The sequence below is a fragment of the Pinus tabuliformis genome, chromosome 2_1 (genome assembly GCF_031772625.1).
Source record: "Pinus tabuliformis cultivar Carrire ecotype Pingquan chromosome 2_1, CPIR1, whole genome shotgun sequence".
NCBI lineage: Eukaryota > Viridiplantae > Streptophyta > Pinopsida > Pinales > Pinaceae > Pinus > Pinus tabuliformis.
In genome coordinates, this window is record NC_142299.1 from 304,640,623 (window position 1) to 304,659,096 (window position 18,474).

The 18,474-nt window shown below is 33.9% G+C and overlaps 1 protein-coding gene across 1 annotated transcript; it reads left to right on the plus strand.

The window, feature by feature from the left end:
* The first annotated feature begins 11,955 nt into the window (after window positions 1–11,955).
* LOC149200025 (binding partner of ACD11 1-like) lies at window positions 11,956–15,177 on the plus strand. The gene is made up of 4 exons (XM_089402576.1): window positions 11,956–12,136; window positions 13,112–13,187; window positions 13,448–13,564; window positions 14,533–15,177. The coding sequence occupies exons 1-4, from the start codon at window positions 12,018–12,020 to the stop codon at window positions 14,848–14,850; spliced, it is 630 nt and encodes a 209-aa protein (XP_089258702.1). The 5' UTR covers window positions 11,956–12,017; the 3' UTR covers window positions 14,851–15,177.
* Window positions 15,178–18,474: the final 3,297 nt, after the last annotated feature.

An 18,474-nucleotide genomic window follows, 5' to 3' on the forward strand; every position in this document is an offset into this window, starting at 1 on the left:
TGATGTATTCTATAGTTGCATTATGAGTTAATAATTAGTTTAACAACTCATCATTAGTCTATTTGCAGTTAGACTAATTACAACTAGTTTAACCAAGTCAAATTGAACACAACTCCATCAACTCTACAATCAACTCCACCAAACTCAACTGATTGAGTTCTAACTGAAGTCATGCATGCAACAAATCAACTGACCCACAAAGAAAGCGTACTTCCTTCTGACAGCTGCATGTGCCACATCTGTAGCTCAAACTGAAGTGCGCCAAGAGAATAAGATCAAGTTTATAGTCCAAATATTATTATGAGACAATAATATTTGACTTTTCTATTTTTGATAGCCAGTCTAAAAATAGACTTTGATCACTCCTGCTGTGATCACTCCTGTTGTGGTCACTCCTGCTGTGATCATCCCTGCTATGGTCACTCCTACTGTGATCATCCCTGATGGGATCCAAAAATAGAACTTGCGCCATAATTTGCCTGCGGGCCCACTTAGTGAAGGCGACTCCTTTCCACTAAGCTCCATCATCTTGTTGCATTCTCAACAAGCATTTCTTGTTGCACACTTTTCAACAGGCCATTTATTGATAAAGCATGAATTCACATGGGTCACATTACGTGTTAGCATATCGGAAAGATTTATCGCCAAAAATTCATTATCGCACCATTAAATCTTGTGATAACGTTTACCTCCGATAGGCTTATAACGCATAGAAGTTTAGAATTCTAGACGGGAAGAATTATCGTAGGTTTCACATTGACGTTTTCATATTGGGGATTTGAAAGGATAATTGTCGATTAGAAAACCCTGATATGACAATTGAGATATAGAGGTGGGTAGTATATCGAAGATCAGAGGTTGGAGGTGAGACAAATAACGGAGGATTGGAGGATTGGTAGGGATTAGAGGATTGGAGGATAGTTTTCATAAACAATGGAACTATGCTATAGAAACCATCAGAAGTCAAGAACAAGAGTGACAATCCAAGGAGGTGTAGATCCAAATAAGCCCACATATGCCCAAGAGAAAGAACCAAAGGGTAGAAACACTATTATCGGAGGAGAAAAGAGAAAAAATATCGACTAAATATCTAGAACCAAATCAGAGAAATCATATCGGTGTTTTGTTATGTGTCTCCACCCAAAATCTTCGATCTTCGATATGTGATTTTCTCCAACTTCCAATATGCGGACCTGATGTGATCTAATAACAAATTTAATTGTTCAATCGCATCTGATCTTTATCAGAGGTTTTTGGAATAGGACCTCCGATTAGATCCTTCGATGAGGCCTAATCTCTAATTGCAATATGCTTTGCGAACCCGAATTGTTTTAATAACGATTTAATTACTAAATTGCATCCGCCCTTTATCAAGCTTTTGGAATGGGACCTCCCATAAGATCCTTCAATGAGTCTAAATCTCTTATCACGATATGCTCTGCGGACCCGAATACCCTTATTATAATGTTTTAAAATCTAAAATCGCATCCGTGCATCGGAACTTTCCTATCACAAGTTTTGCAGGCATGTCATGTTAAAACCTTCGATAAGATCCTCCAATAATACCAAAGCTTCAATTGTGTTATGTTGCGGACCCGATTGGTTGATCAAAATAGTTTTATTGAAATATCGCATATGTTGCATCGAAGGTCACACCAAGTAATAACGATATGTCATATTGCAATATCGGCATATCGAAACTTTAGCTCGTGCACAACTTCAAAAATATTTGATATCCATGTCGTTGCGATGTGCGGGAGTACATTGATGATGTGGCGTGTGGGACCTCCCGACATCCATTGTAATATGGTTATGCATTGTTTAAAAGCTATAGCCCCTCCTATGCTGCTATTATATAGTTTCCGTAAACAATGAAACTATACCATATTTGGTTGATTATTAACAAAGAACCCTAAATTCCCATTAGACAAGCAAACGCGATATTTCGATTAATCAACATTAATATGAAACTTAGGTCCAAATATCCTATCAACGTTGCTTTGCGCCTCTCAGTACAAATGCTAATAGATAAAATGAAATTAAAAGATAAAATAATTCACATTAAAAATGTGTTCCCTATTAATATTTGATAAATCCAAATTAAAAACAAACGAAAAAGAACAAAACAAAAATAACATAATATATAAATTATAACTAAAAATTACAATATTATTATTATTAATCACACTGCACCATAATGATATATGATTACGTCATTTACTTTTGTCCATGATGTTGGCAAGATGACATTAGCAAGGTAACATCATCACCTTGATCTTGGGAATGTGTTTTTCTTATTAATTATGCTTAACTAAATCAAGATGAGATAAAATTACATTAAAACGATTTGTCATCCCTTATCTATATTTTTGTGGGATAGAAGTGATTCCAAGATGCCTTTCCTATTTGTCTTCCACACTTTACACACTCAAGAATATATTGATTGATATACATTAAACTTTTGTTGATTTTACCCAATCTCCATTTTGATTCCTACCTGGTTTTGTAATTTTAATAATATCAAATTCCAACCTTCCATGAAGAGGAAAGTGATAACTTGAAAGGAAATCTCATGTACATAATATATGTGAAATCAAAACCTGATTTTATATATATATATAACAAATTTTCAATTATAGGATATGCTAAAAAAATTTAGTACATGTTGAAACTATATAAAAACAATAATTATATGTGGATACAAACAATTATGAAGGCTAGAACTCCAAAAAAAAAATTACAAACAATATAATCTGTAATTATATTATAATAAAAACTAACTAACCTGCAATTTATTAAAGGAAATTCCCTCATCCATTTATGAAAAAGTAGATCCTTGAGATTGGATTTTATAAGAACATACAGCACCTTAAACATTATGGTTTCCTTATTCTACCCTCAAGTTTCCAATGTTTTAAGTAACAGATATTGGCCCATCTGATTTCCATGGATTTCGGAATGGTACCGACATTATTTTATATTATTTTCATATATATTTCTTTCAGCTATGGTCAGGCTTATTCTTTAAAGCGTAAAAATGATTATATATGAATAAGAGATAATATATGAATAATGATTTATGATATTAAGTAATTTATTTTAAAATAGTAGTTCCCACTGGATTAATTATATAACACTATTGTTATAAGTAAAACATAATAATTAATTATAAATCTAAAAATAGATAAAAATCATATATTATAAAATTAAAATTAAATTAGCAAATCTCAACGGAATATAAAGATATCGATAAAAACTAAATAGAAATTACTTATCTCATTCTTGGAGAAAGTTCTTAGACCAAAGTTAAGGGCGTAACTCTTACCAAGTAACAAGTAATGAATATCACATATGAGGGTTAAGGGTCTAACTCTTTCCAAGTAACAAATAATGAAAGTCACATATCAGGGTTGAGGGTCTAACTCTTACGAAGTAACAAGTGGCTTTTCACTGGCTTGTTTTGTCACTTTCAATGATTTTTCATTGAAATAGCTAAATTGAGCTAGGAAAACTTATCATTCTTAAGTCAAGGAGGAGGCAATCAATTGTGACGAGCTTGGTTGTGACTTTAGTGTCTATTGCTTTATCTAATCAAGTGACCTTATTAATGGCATGGCTTCTTGCCATATTTGTGGGAGTGAATTGAGCCAAGTGTAGAATCAACCTTTAGGGGGGCTTGACTCATGGTGCATAGAGCTAGCTCTATTATTTCAAAAATCTTCTTAAATGCAATGGCTCAAGGTTCACCTTCTCAACATGTAAAAATGAACACTAAAAACATTTTTTTGTAATTTTTCATATTAAAAAAATATATATTATAGTGCATGGTTATGAATTCAATAATTCATAAAAACAAAAGTAAACTTACAAGTTATGAATAGAAGGTTATCTAGTTTGAGGGAGATTATATACATTGAACTAGCATGGAGCAAAGTTAGTTGTTGATTTTGCTCCAATGGGATTGAATGTTGAAATTTGCGATCAACATTAATTAGGCAATTTGAGACTCATTCCAAGACAAACTTGGTGAAGACAACATTCACAATAAAATTAAAACTAATTTTTAATCTATAATTTTGATATGGTTATTAATAAAAATGATTTTATTTATCATGTCTTTTTTTTAATAATTTTATTTGATAATTTAATATGTGTGTAATTTAATTTATTGTGAAATTAAGTTTTAATTATTTGTTAATGTGTTGAGAGGTGTGTTTACAACTCAATACTAGGGAAATGTATAGTCTTATAATAAATTTGAATGTGACATTTAAAAAGTATTAATAATAAAAGAAATATAATATTAATTATAAATAAAATATTTGAGTATCCATTTTCAATAAAATGTTTTATATTAAGTTTTTTTTATACGTAAAATAATTGATGGTAAATATTTTTTTATTCTACAATTCTCTTTGAACATGACAGAGATAAAAATTTGTCATTCTTTTAATGTGTATATGATGGTAATAAATGACATTTAAAAAAATATTGATAACAAAAAATTATTCAATGTCGATTATTTGCCTATCTACTTATAAAGCAATTGAGAACAAATTCTTTTTTTATTAAATATGAAGAAGATATGTAATTCCTTACACACATATATAACTGGTATAAATCCATCTTAATTCAAAATTTATTATATTTAGAAAAAGATAAAATGCTTTATTAAAAATATGAAAAAAATATTACAAATTTTTTGATATAAATTTTAAATTGCATATTATTATAATTATAATAATATATGAATGATAGATTTCTTGATCCACGCGCAACAGCCTAGCCCGAGCCTGCGCTAACCTCGCCGTCGTTGCCCCTGCAAATCCCTCTCTCGGCAGCCTCCTGATGCTGAGGCCAACCAGACCATGCATTCCTCTAAGGAGGGAGATCCTCACCCTTCCTCGCAGCTAGGGAATGGAGAAAACGCAGAAGCCTTCGCATCTCTAATCACAGAGAATGGAGCTCCAAGGAACAAGCCATTAGTCAATAAATTTGTAAAGAAACTTGAAAGTATCCCAGAGATTTCTCTCCCTCCAACACTTCCAAGAAGAGCAGTCATCTCTCTGGAAGAATGCAGACTTGTTGGACAATTCACTGGGCTATGGCCTTCACCCAAATCAGTGCAAAAATGGGTTGAAGAAACTGGAATGCAACCACACAGGGGAAGATATCAATACGATTCTGTGGAAGGGGTTACTACACCTTTCTCTTTGAAACAAAGGAGGACAAAGACATGATATTTAGAAATGGACCTTACTTCATGGACTCCAGAGGTTTATACCTGAACAGGTGGATGCCAAACTTTGATCCAGAGATGGATTTCCCAAATGCAGTGTCAGTGTGGGTCAGGCTCCCACATCTTCCTCTTCACTGTTGGGGAGACGAATCTGTAAAGGCTATAGGAAACATAGTGGGCAAATATATTGACAGATGTGAGCCAAAAGACAACATGCACATGTGTGCAAGACTATGTGTGGAAGTAGATCTTGGAAAAGGCCTCCCAGAGGCAATAAAGATCAAGGTCGACCAGTGGACTCACATTCAGCAGCTGGACTACGAACAAATATCATTTAAATGCAAGGTATGTGACAAGTATGGTCATTTTGCGAATACGTGTCTTAAAAAAATAGAGCATGAAAAATGTAGAAGAGCAAGAACCCACATGGGAACAAGTGAAAAGGAAAAAACCTACCAATAAGGAGACCGCATCAAATATCTATCAGTCCCAAGAAGCAAACGAAACAACCTCTCAGCCTCCAGCAAAGGTTACTCCTCCTGATCACACAACTCTGAATCATTTTGAGCTATTAGAAGACTCCTCTGATCTGCCCTTTCCCAGGTCCCCACCTTCAAACCCCATCTCTTTAGCTCTCATATCCTCCCCAAACCATTTATCATCTCCACCTCCTCCATTAATGGACCATATTCTAACAAGAAACAAAGCCAAAGAAATCCCCCAAGCCTGGGACCAGCAAAAAAAGTGGGAAGAAAATTAAATAAAGAAATCAGAGATGAGGCAACAACTAAAAAAATGGCCCTAGGAACGCAACAGCCAATGGACTCATTCCTTGGGAAACAAACAGGAAGTCATGAAAAAACTCAGCAGAAAGGGAAGGGAGGACCTCACCAACACAACAGTAAATAATGATAGTGGTCTCTTGGAATTGTCATGGCCATCGTACCTCCTTTAAAATCAATGCAGCTTGAGACATTTTAGCCAAGGAACAACCAGACATATATATGATCCAAGAGACCAAACTAAAAAGCAAGAAAATAAAAAATGATTCAAAAACTTAAAAATAATGAAGGAGTAGCGTTAGAAGCCATAGGATCATCAGGAGGAATCAGCACCATTTGGGATAAAATAAAATGGGAATTAATGACCCAAAAAATCAACAGACACTGGATTCAACAGAGTTGAGAAATCTCAATACAAAATAACAGTATAGCATTATAAATGTGTACTCCCCAAATCACTATAGAGAGAAAGAACAATGTTGGAAATCAGTTAAAGATGAAATTGCAAAGAGACAAAGTGGGAACTTAATCCTGGGAGGAGACTTAAATCTGATAAGGAATATAGAAGAAAAAATTGGTGGAATATTCCAAAATGATCCGTCAAGAGAAGCTCTTGAAGGAATAATAGAAGAGCACAATTTAATAGACATTCCGCCAAGCAATGGGAAATACACTTGGAACAACAAAAAAATAGGGAAAAACAACATAAAAGAAAGGTTGGACAAAATTCTTATCCATGAAAGAATAGCAGCTACTTATACTCTTGTGAAAAGTAAAATTGTTCACAACTCAGCTTCATATCACATGCCGGTGGTGCTAACCTTGGGAAAGCTGGAAAATCAAGGACCCCTTCCCTTCAGATATAATTCAAATTGGGACAGCAAGGAATATTTTGGCAAACAAATAAATGACAGCTAGAAAAAAAGTGTCACAGGATCTCCCCGGTATGTTTGGGAAACTAAGCTAAAGAACCTAAGGATACACTTAAAAAATTGGGCAAGATAAAGTGATCTTCAGGACAAAGCTAGGAAAATCGATTTACAAAAAAAATGGATAAGCTTTGCAAGGAAAAAGAGAATAAGGAAGAAAGTAAGCAAGATCATATTCAAGAAAAGGAAATATATCTGGAAATACATAAGCAAAATAGACAAGAAGAAGAGGAAAGTGGACTGAAATCAAGATGCCTCTGGCTAAAATCCGGTGACAAAAATACAACCTTCTTTCATAATACAATGAAACTAAGGAGGTCAAAAAATCAAATTGAACAGATTCAAGTAAATTGTCAAGAAATAAAAGGAGTTGAAGCAATAAAAAATGTAGCCCATAAACACTTTAAAGAACTCCTCTCAACAAGTGACCAGCAAACAAGACATTTTGCAGCATATAAAAAAAAAAAGTGACCAGCAAAACAGGGAATTAAGCAAAGAAATTACTAAGGAAGAAGTCAGAGAAGTTGTGTGGAATCTCCACCCTGATAAGGCACCAGGTCTAAATGGGTTTACAATGGCCTTTTACAAACAACTTTGGGAAATTATAAAAAAAGATCTAATGAGAATGCTCAAAAATGTTTTCCAAAAAAAAATATTGGAGGAAATACAAAATCCTCCTTCCTAGCCCTCATTCCCAAAGAACCTAATCCTACAAATTTTCACAGATATAGGCCAATCTCCCTTTGCAACTTGTCTTATAAGATTCTCATCAAAATTTTAGCAAACAGAATGAAAAAATTACTTCCAGAAATAATTTCAGAAAACTGAGGAATTGTCCTCAAGATGCAAATCACTAGCAATGTGATAATTGTTTAGGAGGCTATTCACAGTAGTATCCAAAGAATGGAGAGAGGAATGATTGTTAGGTTAGATATGGCTAATGCTTTTGATAGAGTTAATCATAACTTTCTTGCAGCAGCTCTCAAAAAGTTTGGCTTCTCAATAAATTTCATAGAGATTATCCAGGAATGTATATCAAATCCATGGATTGCTCCATTAATCAATGGACGACCCAGTAAATTTTTCCAAAGCACACGAGGGCTGAGGCAAGGTTGTCCGCTTTCTCCATTCTTGTACATCATCATGGTTGAATCGCTGAGCGCTATGCTGGAAAATCAGAGAAAAGAGAAAAAAATAACAGGGATCCAAATATTGAGAGGAGTCAAAGATATAAACCACTCTCTCTTTGCAGATGATACCCTTCTCATAAGTGGGGCATCCTACATTTTAGAAAGACTATTCAAAAAAGTCTTGGATGAATTTCTCTTAGCTTCAGGAGGAATTTTAAACAACTCCAAATGCAGGATTTATTGTTGGAATACCTCAACAAAAACAACGCATTGTATCTCACAAATAATGGAAATACCTTTACAAATAATTTGGAGCGATTTCACTTATCTTGGGCTGCCTTTAGCAAAGGAAGTGGTAAAATCAGAAGTTTGGAACAAGCAAGTCGAGAGAATGAGGGTAAAAAAAATCAAAATTGGGGAGTGATGCAGCTCAACCTGGCAGGAAGAGTGGCATTGATTAAAGCACTTCTATCGGCCTTGCCAATAGATCAGTATGCAATCATTATGGCTCTGGTAAGTGCCCACAAGCAAATGGAACTGATAATAAGAAACTTCCTCTGGCAAGGAGGAAAATAAGATAATAAAAAATTCAGCCTTGTTAGATGGGAGCAAGTTACACTTCCCTATGAAAAAGGAGGTATAGCAATTAGCCTACCAGGACTAATGAACATTGCGAGACAAAAATTATCTGGAGAATGATAAATGGGAACGGTCACTGGTGGGAAAAAGTTCTAACAATGAAATACTTAAATTGTCATAGAACAAAGCTGCTCACTGATACTATTCCAGACAGGGCATGCACCCAAATCTGGAAATTGGTTAAAAAGATAATTCCTCTTATTAGAGATCAAATATCCAAAAATCCATGGAATGGCAAAACAATTTCTATCTGGGAGGATAGAATAATGGGGAAAACCACCTTAAATCAGCAACAAAATTTAAGAGGACTCTAGAGATGGATGGAAGAGCAAAGTTTTAACACTCTTTATTCTATTTTGGATTGGGATCAGAATAACTGGGTAAGATGGAAAATTTGGCTACTCCACCAAAGCTAAAAAGTAAGTGGGAAATTTGAAAAGTTCATCTGGCAAGGGCCGTGCCCATCAACAAAGAAGAGCAGGATGACTTTGTTTGGGACCTAAATGGAGGGGATTACACAGTGAAATCAAGGTACAACCTCCTCCAAAAACTTCACAATCAAAATGATTGGAGTCTATGGAAGGCAACTTAGAAATCAGAGAGTCTGCCCAAAATTAAAGTCTTCACCTGGACCCTTCTCAAAGGAAAAATTCTTACCTCTGAAAATTAAAAGAAGAAAGGAATACAAGGGCCCTCAAAATGTTTCATGTGTCAAAAGGAGGAAGAAACAATCCAACACCTCTTCATAAAATTTATGGTGGCGAGAGAGTGCTGGAATCAGGCAACAAGTCCTTTGGAAATAAACATAAATCCAGCAATTCAGTTGACAACTCTTCATAAAAACTAGGATAAAAGCTACCCATACACAAAGAAAAAAGGCAACAATAAATAGGATATGGAAATGTCTCCCTTCAATCCTGTGTTGGCAAATTTGGTTAGCCCGAAACAAATGCATTTTCAAAGAACAAAAGCCAAATCTAGGCAAAATCCTAGCAAAAACTTGGAGCCAAGTTGCAGAGATAATAAGTACAAATGGAATCTCAAAAATGGACCAGAACAATTTACAACAAGAAGAGAAAGACTGGTATGGCAAAGCAATGTTAAAAAACAAAGCAGAAGCAGAAGCTATAGAAAAAAATAAAGAATTTCACACAAACAAGAAAGGAAATTAAGATTGGAGGATAAAGAATTTGCAGAATGGATAAAAGAATAGAAGAGACACATTATTTTCTTTTACGGAGCTGCAAAAAACAACCCAGGTAAATCAGGGGCAGGCAGAGTTATTCTAGATCCAAATGGAAACAAAATAATAACCTATGAATGGAGCCTGGGAGAAATGACAAACAATAGGGCTGAAGAATACAACGTTCTCCTAGGCACAAGGCTTTTAAACAAAAATGCATTCAAGAACCCTATAATAATAGGGGACTCAGCTATCATAATAGCCGCTCTGGATGCCAAAAGGGACTTCAAAAGCATAGCCGTCAATAAAATCTATCAAAGGATCAAAACAAGTTTTGAAATTCTAGAAAATATAATCTTAAAGCACGTCCTAAGAAACCAAAATAAGGACGTTGATAGCCATGCCAACAAAGCAATTGAAAGACCAATTGGGATGGTCAAAGAGAATAATGAAGTTTATGAAGAAAGTATCCTTTGACCCCCTCACCTAATATGAAGATCGAGAAAGTATACCATGATCCACATGGACTTGCGCAGGCTCCCAGGCGACCCGAGACAGTTTGGCAATCAACAGCGACAGGTCTCTCTTCAACAGAGACCAATAATAATTCAGGACCAGAAACCACAAAAAAATGAAGAAATGCCACAAAGTAAGAGTGAGGAGACAGATGAAGAATCATCGCATAGGTATTGTTGGATCTTAGAGATTGACTTCAGTTGTAGCAAAAGAGGATCTCAAAAATGTCGTCGCAGTCGTCGATGGTGGCAAATCTACAGCCATCGGGTGCTTTCTTGCACGAGAGTTAGTCAAAGAGGAAAGGCGGGATTTTAAGCAGGAATGGTATTTCGAGCAGAGCTTAAGCGGTAAGTGGTTTTAGGAGGGAATCACTCGATTCCACTCACTGATGGACACATATCATGAGGGTGGAGTGAGAATACCACTTTTTCAGGAGGGTATTCTCCGCATAATTTGCCCACCCAAAATCCCTGCAAGCCATTGGATCTATCGCGGGTGGATCGATGGTGGTGGTGTGACGCGCAAGTTGTTTGACCGGTCAAATCTGACGGGGGATTTTCTACGGTGGAGATCAAGCCTAATAAAGGCAAGCATTGAAAATTGCACCAAGGCTTTGGAAAAGCGGAAATCATTATCTACCGTGTGTTTGTGTATATTCCAACTTTTCGAAGATAATAGTTTTTGGCTATATCCGCCTTTTCCAAAGTTAAGTGCAGGTTTGGTCTCCTTTCCCTCTTTTCTGCAATATATAAAAAGTAACTAACTGTGTTATAAAAAAATAATATATGAACAATAAAACATATATCATTAAACAAACAAATTATGAATTCGATCGAACACATTGATAATAGCATTTCAGAAATACTAGATCACTTCAAACCTTTCCTCAAATTATTAATCCAAACTTATTAAATCTAATAATATTAATATTAATATTAAATTTAATAATAATAATAATAATTTTTTAAAATTAATATTAGATTTAATGATGTTACATCCTATGGCATGATAACAAAATTTATAATAAAATTATATTAAATTAATATTTTCAAATATTACAATTTTAAATATTTAAGTTTTATAAAATATGTCTATTTGACCAATAACAATAGCCATGAAATTTTTTAATTCTTATGTTAAATTATATATATATATATATATATATATATTAACAATATAATTATTTTCATTTTTATCTTATGCCCACATTAATTATTTATTTATTTTTTATTATTATTATTTACATACTTAAAACGCTTCCATTTTACTGATGGTAAAATACACATGCACATGACATGCTAACCGCGCATCTTCTGAGTTTGCACAGAGATTGATGGATGCCCTTCAGATTGAGCCTAATATAGATTGCTAAGTAACATGTGGCATTAATTTAAAAATAATTGATAACGAATAAAGTTGAGTTCCTTTGGTAGGTGACGTGATTGATCATGCTTCAGTAACAACTAGTATTAATTTAATCAATCTTCATTAAGTAAATAATTATGCTGAATGTCGCAGTATTTATATCACATTAGTGTTTGCTACTCACTCACAATTCGATTGTGCATCGAAGCATAACAGGTACTGGAATTATTGCCAATGGCCATTTCTGACGGTTACACAGTGCAGGTCTGTAATTTGTCTCCCAAAGCAACGAAAAACGATGTTCAGCGGTTTTTCTCATACTCCGGCACAGTAAAGAACGTAAAATTACAGAGGTGGGTGCTGGATTTTTTGTCTGAGTTTTATGCAAAAGTGCTTATTTCCAATTTCTATAATTACCTATTTTGTACATTAGTTGTCAACCTGGGTTAAGTTTTATCAGAGTTGCAGAGCACTGTGCTATTAAGAATTTGTTGAGTAATGGAGTGCAGTCATAGAACAATAGTTGTCAACTTGGGTTTTATGAGAGTTGCAGAGCACTGCGCTTGAGTAATAGAGGGCAGTCATAGAATTTGTGGAGTATTACGTATTTTGTATAATAGTTGTCAACTTGGGTTTTTCCACAGTTGCAGAGCACTGGGCTGTTAAGAATTTGTTGAGTAATAGAGTGCAGTCATAATAGTTGTCAACTTGGGTTTTTCCAGAGTTGCAGAGCACTGCGCTATTAAGAATTTGTTGAGTAATAGAGTGCATTCATAGAATATGTTGAATATTACCTATTCAGAACAATAATTGTCAATTTGGGTTTTATCAGAGTTGCAGAGCTCTACCCTATTCAGAATTTGTTGAGTAATAGAATGCAGTCATAGAATTTGTTCAGTATTACCTATTTTGTACCATGGTTGTCAACTTGGGTTTTATCAGAGTTGCAGAGCATTGAGCTATTGAGAATTTGGGGAGTAGTAGAGTTCAGTCTTAATAATATTTTTGGCTTAGCGAATTAGAGAAGTGGTTTATGGAAAACGTGGTTGATTTAGTAAGACTTGACATTAATTAGCTAGGAAATGTCAAGCCAGGTAGTAGCCTTGATGTATATTTTTGCTGCTGGAGCTGGAGAACGCTCAAGAATTTTTATTGATATACATAGTTGTGTAAAACTTCCAAAAATAACCTCTAATAGTATGTTTCTTTTGTTTCTTTTGGGTTGCAATAGAGCTGGAGAACACTCAAGAATTTTTATTGATATACATAGCTGTGTAAAACTTGTCAAAAATAACCTCTAATAGTATGTTTCTTTTGGGTGGCAACAGGGCAGGACAGTGGACACAAGTTGCTTTTGTGACTTTCCAGGAGCCCTATGCTTTAGAAACTGCTGTGCTTTTGAGTGTAAGTATATGATTTTCCTAGATTATCAGTGTTTTGTAATTATAAGGTTCAAAGAGTAAATGTTTTGGTGTGATTTAGTTGCTTGTGGATTTTGGTTGGAATCTTGCATTGTCCTTGAATTTGCCAGAATTGAAGATGTAAGTTTATTGAGGGTCAGTCTGAATGTAGTTTCTTGAGATAACGATAACGCTATTGTGTTGCAGCTGCCAAAAATATTAAGTAAAAATATGGGGTTTTGATCTTTTTGACTTGTTGAACAGGGAGCAACCATCCTAAATCAGCAAGTGTGTATAGTGCCATGGGGAGGATCAGAGGAGGCCGTTAATCGTTGGAAAAAGCATATGATGAAATTTCATGAAGAGGGCAACACATTAGGAGTATTTTCATCTACTTATTTTCCTCTCTTTTTTAATGGTTTAGTGTGTGGGTCGATAATGTTCAAAGAAATTCAAGAAGATACCTATTTCTCCAAAATCACTCTAATACTGTATTTAGACATTGCTTAAACTGCCATAGCCATTTTTACATCAAATCAATTTAATCTTGTGCTATAATCGTTCCTGTATAGTTTTTCATGTCTGATCCTTCAATTTAATCTTCTGAGAGCTTTGGTAGATGGGTGCCATACATGGTCTTTTACATTTCTGATCCTCCAATTTTGTTTTTAGGGATGGGTGACCGGTAAAATATTTTCCTTGTGAAAAAAAGAAAATATGAATGCAAATTTTGTTTATAATTAACTTGATTTATTTTGACTGTGATGTAACATGAAATTTTTTAATTTTTATCTTAGTCAAAAACTCAGTCTCTAAGTCTCTAAATTGGGAAGAGAATCTCAATTTTTATATATATTCTGTGTTGTGAGTTTTTTATATATTCTGTGTTGTGTAACTATTTTATGTTTTGGTTTTTTATTGCAATTTGAATATTAATGATGAGTTAGATTGTACTTTTTTATTGTTTAAAATGTATTTTTATTTATATAAATAAATTTGATACCTTAAAAAATAATTGAAACAATTAGATTGTATAGATTATATATCTCAAACTAATAATTCTAACTAATATCATTAAATAAATTTAGCATCTTAAAAAAATAGCTGAAACAGTTTGGATTGTATTGATTACAAATCTCAGACTTATGATTGTAATAAATATCTACCCCTCTGGGAAAAATTAACCAAAAAACATACTTAGAAAAACTACGAAAACCTCAATTTGAGTATACTAATTGCTGGGGGTAATTAAGAAAGTCATAATATTTAGACTGAAAATTTATTAGCTTGTGTTAACAACTGAAGTCCTTGATAAGCAACTGAGCATCTTTCTTCCATTTGCTGACCAGGCAGCAGAGATGGTTACAACAATGCTTTCCAAAGGATATACCTTAGGAAAGGATACCTTGAGCAAAGCCAAAGAGCTAGACGAGAAGTACCAAGTCATGGACACTGCTGCAGCAAAGGTGGCAGATTTTGGCAAGTTCTTTGGGGAGATATCAAAAACAGTTTTGGTTGCTGCCGGGCATGCGGCTTGCAATGCAGGAACAGCAGCTGTCAACAGCAGTTATTTTGCAACCGGAGCGCTGATGGTTGCTGGGGTTCTTGACAAGGCAGCAAGAGCTGCCGCTGATTTTGGTAATAGGAAAAATGCAGTAAAGAAATAGTTGACAGCGAAACGTTGTTAGTCCCAATGCTTTATTTGTCTCATAGTTGACAGCGAAACGTTGTTAGTCCCAATGCTTTATTTGTCTCATAGTTGAGAGCGAAATGGTGTAAGTTTAATGTTACAGACACGTGAGTGAGTTACATCTTTGAATGTGAGAATATCTAAAAGTTTCTTCTGTAATCATGATTGTGCACTGGTTAGAAAGTGTGAATGTGGCATGCAGTGAAATAGGTCAGAACTAATATGCCAGGTATGGATGGTTTAAAGAATCTAATAGATTAGAGTAAGGGCCTCTTTGCAGTGTAAATTTGGTTTTTGGCATGTAAATATGTGATCTATTTATTGGAGTTCTTATGCATCAAATGTGTGAGATTCTAGGTGATTTTTCATCATTCATGTAATATTGGGTTTTTATTTTTCATGATTGGTATCAGAGTATTGGTCATATTCATCCATCTTTATTTTGAAATAAAGTTTTAAAAACTATTGTCTTTTAATTATAATTTTAGATATATAAATTTGATAAAGTGGAAAAAAAAATTGCCATCATTGAAAAGTTTGTGTAATTTAATTTAGTACAAGAAGAAAATTTGTATGGGTGAATGGTTTGTGTAATTTCAAATCAGTAATAAGTATAATTTAAGTTATTGTAAAGGTTAAGAAAGAGATTAAGTAAATAGAATGTGAATATGTTTAATTGTTTTGAAAGTTGAATTTTAAATTTTGAAAATTATTTTTAAGAAGTTTACCCATATCTATTTATCTATATATATATATATATATATATATTTTTGCAACTGTACCTCACAAAAATGGATGCTTATTTTTTTAAAAACACTTCATCCCCAACCCATCACTAATTTCTTATATCTATTTTATAAGAGCATTTCACTAGCCCCACTTGAAAAGTTAATGCAAATTCAATTTGCTAGCACATGCTAATATATACAATATAAGCAAAATAAATGTAGTCACAAATTTACTGTGTAACATTTATAAATAATTAGTGTATTCTTTCACAAAATTCTATTTAATAGTGTAGTCTTTCACAAAATGCTATGCTATTTAATTTTGATGACAGCTTGTGAAATTTTTTTAACATTGCCTAAGTTACTTCACTTCTGTATTCATTGCCCCTTTGAAAGAAGGCAAGATATTCAAACATGTGATCATTGATATTATCTCAAAATGGGCACTTTGAATGCAGTAACATGGGCATTTTGAATCAAGTAGGGTTTTTGAGAAAGTAAGAACCATATGGATAAGAGTGAGTTTTATTTTTTAATGGATAAATATTCCTATGTTTAAAAGGAGAGTTTGATTTTTAAATGGTTAAGTGGAGGTGGTGATATTTTCCATGCCAAGGTTTAATTTGCTCAAGAAGTGACATTTTCACACTTTATAAATAACTAGACCTGCACCTTGCACACTAAAGCTTTTTGAGACTTGCATTAAGGAATTGAGGTATTTATTCTTGATAAGGTTGTTTAGCACTTACTTCTAGTTCCAATGCTCAAGAAATAACACCCCCCACTTTACCAACAAACCAAGTCCCTACAAAAGCAATGTTTTGTGAGTACAAATGTAATAATTATCTGCAACAATGTTGAATTATTTGGGATATGTTGTTCCTATGTATTCATTGAAGCATAACTTTTAGATTGACATTGGATGAGGCACTATCAAATCTAACATGCTAGTGTCAAATCTAACACTTTACTAAGAGACCAATTCCTTGTAAAGGAAAAGTTTTCAGAGTACAGATGTAATAATTATGTGCAACAACATTGGTTTCCTTTGAAGCCTTTGTTCCTTTGTATCATATTTCATTGAAGCATAACTCTTAGATTGGCATTGGGTGAGGCATTGTCAAATCTAAAATGCTAGGAGCTATTATTTTATGAGAATGATATAATAGATGTACAAGTGTGATGTGTGTTTTAAGCTATAAGTCATTTTTCATAAACAAACATAAGTTGTGTGGAATAATTGGTTATTGCATATGAAATTTCTCAAAATCATATTTTCCCAATAATACACATGTTTTAAACAATATTTGAGTTTTCTTATTATAATATAATACTATAATAGTGACAATAGATTATAATAATAGAGTTTGTAAAATTGTAGATCTATTAATATTATAAAATTCAGTAGGTAAAATTCACTATAACATACATATCATATATATGACATATATTATAATATATCATACATATATGATTTATGAAACCAAGGATAAATTTCCAATATAACTGCAACCAAGGAGAATCAATCAGAAAAATTCCAATTAGCTTGGTAATAAAGTAAAGAAAGTTTATAGAGGGAGTTTCTTAGTCTATCTGAAGGGCTAACTATGAACTTTGTCAAGGCAATGGACTATTTGAAATACTTCTAAAGCTACAAGGTTCTCACTAACCATGAAGACATCTAAGATTGTCATTCTTACTGCCACCTAGTTGATATTTCTTCAATGGAATCCATGAGGCTATTGTTCATAGTTTATTCCCATATGAGGCCTTCAAACCTTTTCATCCCAACTAGCTCACGAGTTCTTCATTGAACTCTATAACACTTGACATCACAGGTTCTCTGAAGACTCCTTTTTAAGAGCGCCCACCTTGCAATCAAGGCTTGAGTCTTACATCTAAATCCATACCAACAAAGGCCTTTTGATCACCACAATAGACTCGAAGCTTCTCTAGCCTATTTAAAGGAGACCAAACTCTTGAGTTAGACTCGCTAAGAATCTTTTACAGACATCCAAGAAAGTGAGGGGTTAATCTCCCATATCTTCTCATCTATAACTTCATACTTAATAGAGTGATGCATAACCCTAAACATTAGCAACAACCTAGACCAAATCCATCAATCTTTTTCTCTAGAAATCACATCATAAGAGTGCATTAAATATCAATAAACAAGAATATGAATATTATACAACCATTATAGCTAGATTTACCACCTCATATAATAAATAGGCATCACATAATATAATATAGCCAATCAGTAGGAAGACACATAAATATACATAGCTTATCAATAACATTTATAGTTTATTAGCCCCAAGAGTTAGCTCAATCAGTCAAATCAGTGCCTTGCCAATCGGGAGGTCACAGGGTCAATTCCCGAAAGCTCTTGGGGTCAAGTCAGTAAATAGGCCGAGGGGTGTGATCCCCTTCGGGGTTGATCTAGCCTAGTGTTGTACCGTGGACATAGCGGCTACCTAGTGACCATGGGTATCCGTGAACCACACATGAAAAAAACATTTATATTTTATTAAACAATATTTCTTTTATGAATTTGAAGTCCACAAGGGTACTTATATGATCATGATCAAATGTTGCCTACAACTGATGAAGGATGAGCCGTGTTCCATCCCACCATAGGATTAGCTACACTGCAATATTTCTTGGAGTTGGCCACCCACAAGACAAACCAAGAAGACATGAGGGAAGTCCTCACTTAGCATTACAAGGTGGAGTCATTCGAAGGCCACTCCCTAATGCAGGAGCATCCGAATGAAGAGGCGACAACTGGGAAATATTTTTTTCCTGTTTTAATTTGTTTCATTTAAAGTTAAGGTTGACTCGACCATTGTTAGTTCTTAAATTAGGCAAAT

What these genes read in the sequence shown, in the direction of transcription:
- LOC149200025 (XM_089402576.1), top strand. Translation starts at nt 12,018, where the DNA reads ATGGCCATTTCTGACGGTTACACAGTGCAGGTCTGTAATTTGTCTCCC. An exon ending in AAACTGCTGTGCTTTTGAGT is followed by an intron (nt 13,188 to 13,447) that starts GTAAGTATATGA and finishes CTTGTTGAACAG; the next exon opens with GGAGCAACCATCCTAAATCA. An exon ending in AAGAGGGCAACACATTAGGA is followed by an intron (nt 13,565 to 14,532) that starts GTATTTTCATCT and finishes TTTGCTGACCAG; the next exon opens with GCAGCAGAGATGGTTACAAC.